Below are 7,886 nucleotides of genomic sequence, written 5' to 3'. Positions count from 1 at the left end.
TTCTTTCAAAATTACACAAGTCTTTGGGTAAGTGCAATTTGTGAATTTCAAACTTGTTGAGTAGTGGAAATCCTTAATTGCTCATGACAAGCTTTCATTCAAATACTCATTTATTATTGTTTACAGGAAAGATATTTGTTTACAAACATTATTTTTGTTATTTAGATGTTCGAAATGTTAAAGAAAAGAATTCTTCGTTTGACCAGCCAATAGTTCTCTGGTTGGCATATTATTAACAATGGGTGATGTCACTGATAGCTTTGCTACATAAGCGAGAAAATTAAACGTACATGCATTAATTTGCCATGCAGGGCAAATTAAAAATAAGTGGTAAATTTGCCTGTCCTCAGCCAATCTTAATAAAGAAATTTTCACAGCCATTGTTAAGCACCACTTTAAAGCGTAACCCATAGTTGATTTTGATTAAGCAGAGTTCACATGTTATTGAAAGGTACAGGAAAGTCAGTAAAAATATAAAAAAGACATTTTTATTTGTTAGCTGTGCAATTAAAATAAAGGCAACCTCAAGACCTTTTTAGTAATGTTACATTTAGCTAAGGACCCTCTTACCTGCACATCACAATACTCAGCTACTTAGCCAGGGGTTTTTACTGTTAGTGTCAATGAAGATATCGTGTCTGTTAACTGGAGGTCTACAGTTAAGGGAAACTATGATGTGTTCGCCACTACAAGATCACAACAGCGAAAAAAAAAATATATGTATTTTATAAAAAGTTCACAACAGCATGGAAAGTTTTATGTATAATATGCCCCACCACCCTCCCCTCCCCCACCCCCTTTTGTTGATGCCCATGTTAGCAATATCAAGTTTAGTGGTTGAAGTTTTGATCATTCACTTCTTTTTTGCGCTTAAGCTTTTATTGGAGGTAATTGTTCTCACTCTAGAATGCAGGGGTTTTATTAGCGTTTTCAGCAGGAGGGTAACTGGTTTTCACAGGCGGGCAAAATGTTTTGAACTGAACTTCTTTATAAGAGAAACTTTCCTCTAGATGGTCAAACCAGGCGGGCAAAATCATGCCCAGTGCCCAGCCCTTAATGAAACCCCTGGGAATGAGGCTGCCATGTTCTCAATGACTGAAGCTATCGAACTGCCATACTTTTCCCTTCAACTATCCAGTAACAAAGAGTAGCAATGTCACCGACCAATGAAAGTATAATAGGCATTAGGCTCCAGAAGAAAAAACAAAAGGGATTTCCTAGCGAAAGGATGCAGGGAAACTGGCATGTATGACAGGAAGTAGAATAATGCTAGTTGTAGAGAATTTTGGGACAAATCTACGGAGGTTTTAGGCTCTACTCTAACACAGATGCATTGAATTTATCTTATCAAATCCAAGTTAATGATAAACTAAGAGACTGTTCTGCTTGCTTGTTAATGTAGCAAAAATTTACTTAGAAAATAATACCCTTAAACTACTTTACAAGATACTAGAAGTAGTTACAGTGTCTCTTGCTTTTAAGTTCTAGTGTCACTGAAATTTATTAGTGACGTGAACAGTTGTACTCCATTAAGGTGCCAGCAGCTGCAAGCTTTCACAATTCACGACTTGTTATTCACGTATTACTTGGATTCTCTACAACGTGACACCTCAAGTTGTGCATGTGATCAAGTGCTTGTGTGAGGAATGGGCGTATCATGTTAATTTCCATCAAAGACAAGTCATCCAGCTGTGAAAATAAGGAACAATCTCAATTGTTTTGACTGGAAAGGTATGTTAAATTGTGTAGTTTGAAAACATTTCCATACCTCCCCCACAGAAGACTCCATACCCCTCTGGAAATTCCAATTAAACTTCTTACATGTACATTTCTTCAAATGTTTTGGTCTTACAGAGCCACCCCCTCCCCTCCCCCACCCCCGGGAAATTCCAATCCATTCTGTGGGGAGAGTATGGGTATTTTCTGGAACTGCTTATTGTCAAGAAATAGGCTGTTGCTGTGGAATTAACTTCAGTCCACATATTCAGTCCTCCTCAGTCCTCCTTTCAGTGACTATAACACAAACACTGTAGAACAATCAGTGTCTGTTGGGCAAAGCACAGCCCCAGAAAAAGAATCTTGGATGGACAGAGAAGAAGAACTGGGATTGGCAAAGGATGCCAAAATAATTCATGAGGCAGGCCTCAATACTTTAAGTCTGGGATAAACAAGAGGATAGTGGATCTGGTCACATCTTGCTTCAATACTCTGTAACTGCAGTTGTAATTTTATAAAACAAGACATAAATACTTCAAGACTGAGCTGAAAAAAAAAAAAAAACCACAAGGGAAGTGGATCTGCCATGCATCACTTCTACACTCTGCTATACTTTTTATAAAATAAGATAAGTGATATATCCAGTGCAAATCCAACTAACCCTAGCGTAAACCTCCTGTTGGCTGACCATGATGTCAATAGACTTTCTTAGTTTAGCAATCCTCAAGTCCCAGATATCTTTAATCAGTGTACGCACTTCATCTGCATGTGGAATGTCATCAGCAGCACTGAAAACCACAAGATGTGTATCTATCGTTAAGTTGGAAAGTACTCAGAATGTTCTTAATTTTTCAAATTTTCGCAAAAAAAAAAAAAACAGCTGATAATAACAGTTACTATATCATCTGATGCCATTTTGTGATGTGTTTGACCAATGCTAAAATTTGAAAGGATATAACCTGCAAATCTAGTTGGATTCCTGGCTGTTGTTCCATGCTGATGAAAAATATATTTTTTGTTGGGGGTTGGGGGAGGGGGGGGGGGGGGAAGGGAGAGAAAAACAGCTGTAATCCACCTCAGTTCGTAGCCTGCAGATTGAGATAAGTTCTTTCCAGCTCTAGGCTGTCAGTCCTATAATGCATTGGTGAATTTGAACTATTCACTTAAATTCCTATGTTAATTGAGGTAACACTATTCAAACTACCTGCTTAGAAGAAGAGAAGCAATTTCCATGTAGTGTTTAGATGGCATTTTAGTAAAGTACTCTGCATCTTTCTCTTTTTCTTTAAGTTCCTGCAACTTTTCTGCAGAGCAATAACATTATACAGCTTTGTTGGCATGTTCCTGTAGCCAGCCATTACCAAACACCCTATCTGATTACCTATGTAACCACCTACAATAGTAATTATTGATATTTAAAATAGAGGGCCCTTGCAGCATGTGTGTAGCTTTAGTGCATCATGTGTAACATGATAGAAGAGTGCTAAACAAAGCTATCAAAAAACCTATTTAATCAATATGCTATTTCTAAAAGAACAGCCTGCACTGGGCTAATTACTAACCAATAAATGTTTAGACAACTTGTTGTTGGGTTCTATCAACCTTGATAGTTGATTTGGGGCTGCACACTCCACCATCCATCAGCCTATATAAACCTTGAGCATACAGACTAATTGCTATTTAGAAAAATGTGCTTCATTATGCCCCCTCTTCACTTTAAAGCCAGAATTCCAACATTAGCCATTTCTGCTTGCACAGGGAAGGTGACTGTCTGGTTACTGAACTACACTCTGGATCTTGTAGTCTTGGTTTGATTGCTGGCTGGATCATTGTGTTGTGTTTAAGTAGGACAAGCACTAAAATAAACTTCTGCATTTCCACTTTCCACCCACCCAATGTTATAAATGTTTCATTTGCCACAGCAAACTGTTACCGAGATCCGGCAAATGCTGGGGATTAACCTGAAATGAGTAGCATTCCATCTAGAGGGAGTAGTAATACTAAGCACTTAATGACTGGCCCCAAGGGAAACAGTGAGTTTTGTTTCCCCGACACCCTCAATGTTCCTCGAGCAGAAGCTGAGGGGAACATTGAGATCGAGTGGAAACAAAACTCACTGTTTCCTGTGGGACCAGTCATTAAGTGTTTTGTTATACCTCCCAACTCAAAAAATTATATAAAAAAAACTGCGAAGAAATCGTTCGCATGATGCTGGCTGGCTCACGAATTTGCTGTAGTTTCAAGGAGCACGACCTGATCATGTGCAAGTCAAAAGTTCACATTGTTGTTTCCCTTAGGAGTTAGTGAGTTTTGTTCACCCTAGGGAGTTAGCGAGTTTTGACCAACAACACATGACACACTCTCCTCCAATCCGAAAACCTATTTGAGTTGGGAGGTACAACAATCCTAGTTGATTCATACCATAGAAACCAGGATTAGATAAGCAATTCTAAAACAGGGGTTAGAGGTGAGAGGTGGGTAGGGGTGTGTGTTGTCATCAACATTAGGGACCTTGCACAAAACACGACAGCAACAGTAACAAGAATGCCACCAAACAGAAGGTTTAACAAGCAGAACAATGGCTGTGCACATGCATTATAATTCTTGGTACATTTCTTTGCTGTCCTCTGCAAATCAACTATGTAAAATGACCAATTTCCAAGTTTTTTGACAACGGGGCCCACTACGGCGAATTTTTCATATACTGGTAATTCCTATTTGGAACTGAATGCAGTCATAGCATATTCAGCAGGGGCAAGTATTAATACTGACAAACACACTAAATAGATCTACACATGTAAATAAATGCGAAATTCCAAAGTAAAATATAAACACACTTTTCAATGGGTGTTGTCCTAGCCATCACCATCGTATATTGGTAAGGTCCCTGATATTGGGAGATGAAACAGACTAACCTGAGCGTTATTCAGGCTAACCAGAGCTCACCTTCCATCACTCACCCTTGTTTTACACCTATCTGATTACATAAACCAGAATGACTGCTAATGGATACCTTTGTAATTTGATCTTTTAATATAATCTTACCGACTTCCATCCAGTCAGGAGGCTGGATTCTGCACTTCCTTCGCTGTTTCAGAAATATTGCGACCCACAGAGGCACCTCTGTGGGCAATGATGCATTCAGTGGCCCTGTGTCCCCCTGTAAAAATAGTAATCTTAATTATTCAAACTTCAAAATCTGTATATCAACTCTGAACTGTAACATATCACTTTATTCTTGTACAAGTTCGATCGCAGTTTTTATAGTTTCATACCACGTTATACTTATAGATAAAAGTGGCCCTCGCCCCTGTATAATATTTGTTTAGTTATGGCCAATGCAAACCTTACGTACCCCTATCAAATATAACTTTTTCTCTGAGAAGTTCGTTAGGATAGATATCTTCTCCTTTTCGGCCAGAAATTCCACTTCTGAAGGATCCATATCAGAAACAGATGAAATATACGAGTATTTCGATATAGAGAAAGTCACCAAGCACGATGCAGAGCCGCTAAGATCGTGTTGACACTCTTCTTTACCGCTTCGCGGCCATGTTTTCCCGCTCAAAGGATACTTGTTACTAGGCCTCCCGATATTGAATGCCCGGGTCCAGACTGGACCAAAGGGTAAGGTCTCACATGAATGGTTTGATACCCTTTGAGGGTACAGTAGAACAAACAACAGAAACAATCCCCTTACCCCTAAAACAATAACAGCTGCTAACAATGAAGAGGAATTACAAGCGTAGTTTCTCAAAGGTTCCGAAATGTTTTCGCACCCGAAAAGCCATGACAAAATGTCGAATATTATGATTACAAATCTGTTTTATTCACGTATTCTTAATATGAACAGAGGTTCCATTCATACAAGAAGTTTCAGGCGTATACACTTTCCGTTTTTAGATACAGATGAACTAAAAATAGCTTTACGGGCCCGAAAAGTTTCCGGGGCTTTCGAGAAACGGGCTCCAGAGGCCATGAAGGAAGTGAACACAAGGCCTGGCCAAACCGTCGTGAGTAGACCCAAGTTTTCAACTTGCGGCTACTTGCGAGACCGTTTGGCCAGGGCTTCGAGGCAAAATTACTGAATGCTGATAGGCTGAGACGGAGCGCACTTTTGGTAATCAAAAGAATCAATAGGGCAGGATTAGTTGATGCTGATTGGCTGAGCACGCTTGCATTAAGTTGGTTTCCCCCTTCAAAAGGATCTTGAAAAGGATTTTCTGAAACGCATCGCTTCTGAGTTTGATCTAAACGCGGTTATTTCATCTTAACGTGAAAGAAAATCAATATGCAGCAAAGCGCAGTCTTATGGCGGAAAAGCAAAAGAATTTTTCCATCCAAAAATGTATTGTCGAGGAAAGGTTGTTGTTATTCATCGTGGTAGATGCAATAATAAAGTGTATTATCGTTTGTCTCACGATGTGGTCACTTGAGATGTAGATCGCGACGTTTCGACTGCTTACTGCTAGTCTTCTTCAGGCGATAACGTCGACTGATTGCACGGTATCATTTATATCACAGAGGTCGGCTGTGATTGGTGCATTTCGATCCTCCTATTGTTCCATTGTTCCGGCGAGTAGCTGTTCCCTCAGTGCTCCGCTGTCGTACCGTTCTCCTGTTGTTGTGTTTTTTGATCGTGGGCATCCATGCTTCAGGAATTTCAATTCCACTATCCCTGTTGATGTTATTGGGGTGAAGTCTTATGTGAATAGCTTCCTTGACCCTACGAGTGTACCAGTGAGGATCTCGATCAATAAACTTGACCTCATTCCAGATAGGATAGCGACCGGTCTCGTGGGTGTGTTCAGAAACGGCTGAGGTCTGGGTACGGGCGAGTCGTATATCCCTGTCGTGTTCTTTGATCCTCTCCTGCATAGATCTCCCTGTTTCTCCGATGTAGACTTTGCCGCACTCAAAGGGAATCCTGTAGACAACACCATCTTGTTTAGCCAGGTTGACGGTGTCCTTTGGTCGCACTAAGTGTGACCGAAGTGTCGTGTGGACTTGAAGACGGCGCGAATGCCTTGTTGTTCTAGGCAGTGGTGGAGAGACTCCGAAACTCCTTGGACGTAAGGTAAAACGGCGGTGGATTTAAATTCCGCGACGGGCTCTCTTCTTGGGGTTGTTCGTGCCTTTGTGATCTTCTGTACAAAAGAGAAGGGATATCCGTTAGAAACAAATACAAATGACAGATGCATGTTTCTTCTCTCCAGCGATTACTGATGGTTTGGTCACGAGACGTTTAGCCCGGTCGTACAGACACTTCACAATACCGCGCTTTACTGACTGAGGGTGGTGTGAATCATACGCTAGGTACTGATCAGTATGTGTTGGTTTCCTGTAGACACTGGTGGTAAGGCGGCCATCAGGTTCTCTATAAACTGACGTTTCGAGAAAGGCGATCTTGCTGTAATTCTCGATCTCCATGATGAAACGGATTGATGGTTAGGGTGAACAAACACCCACACTCTCACATCGTGAGACAAACGATAATACACTTTATTATAAAAAACGTGCACAGAGAGGCGGGTCCGCAGAAAACAAAGAGACAGCCTCGACAGACCAGAGATCGAGCACAGATGCAGCCTCTGCAAGAGAGACTGTCACTCCCACATCGGCCTCTGCAGCCACAGACGCCGGTGCTCCAGCCAAGTAGACAACTAGGATGCTACCCATGGTCAACCCTGACCGACGGAGGCCTACTACTACTATAAAAAATGTATTGATTCGCAGCCTGAAAAAAGTTTGAGTGGGAACGGCTGGTTAGTGTCGCACAAAGCATAGAGTTACAGAACTTTTTTTTCCATGGCTGCCGAAGGTAAACTTAATTTCTTCGTTTTGCTTCGGGTCGCCTTATTAGTGTCACAGGTCACCATGTCGGTGTAAAAAACAGCGTATATTTTGTTGGTACGTTAAGTTTTCGCGATGGAAAGGAGAGTTTTGGATTCAAGAAAGTTATTAGAGCTCGTTTGGACACTTTTTTTTTCATCGATGTATTAGTTTCACGCCGTTGCAAACTTCGCAAAACAGGTAAATAAAATTAAATTGCTTGAAGTTTTAGTTGTAAAGAAATTGCTTTGAGTGAATTTAACTTGCTGTGTTTTGCTTACTATTATAGTAGGCTTTCCTCGTTCTACTGCTAGCCTGTCCTTTAACGACAAAGTTTT

The 7,886-nt window shown here is 40.7% G+C and overlaps 1 protein-coding gene across 1 annotated transcript; it reads right to left on the bottom strand.

The window, feature by feature from the left end:
• Window positions 1-92: 92 nt before the first annotated feature.
• Window positions 93-5,309, bottom strand: LOC110061522 (DNA replication complex GINS protein PSF2-like). Its single transcript, XM_089298495.1, has 5 exons — window positions 5,072-5,309; window positions 4,762-4,876; window positions 2,921-3,020; window positions 2,378-2,504; window positions 93-1,689 (listed from the first exon to the last, which is right to left on the bottom strand). Exons 1-5 carry the CDS (start codon window positions 5,159-5,161, stop codon window positions 1,576-1,578), a joined length of 546 nt encoding a protein of 181 aa, XP_089154621.1. The 5' UTR covers window positions 5,162-5,309; the 3' UTR covers window positions 93-1,575.
• Window positions 5,310-7,886: the final 2,577 nt, after the last annotated feature.

Source organism: Orbicella faveolata, unplaced genomic scaffold, assembly GCF_042242905.1.
Source record: "Orbicella faveolata isolate gen_17 unplaced genomic scaffold, um_ofav_v1 contig_3, whole genome shotgun sequence".
NCBI lineage: Eukaryota > Metazoa > Cnidaria > Anthozoa > Scleractinia > Merulinidae > Orbicella > Orbicella faveolata.
This window is presented reverse-complemented; position numbering and strand designations above follow the sequence as displayed.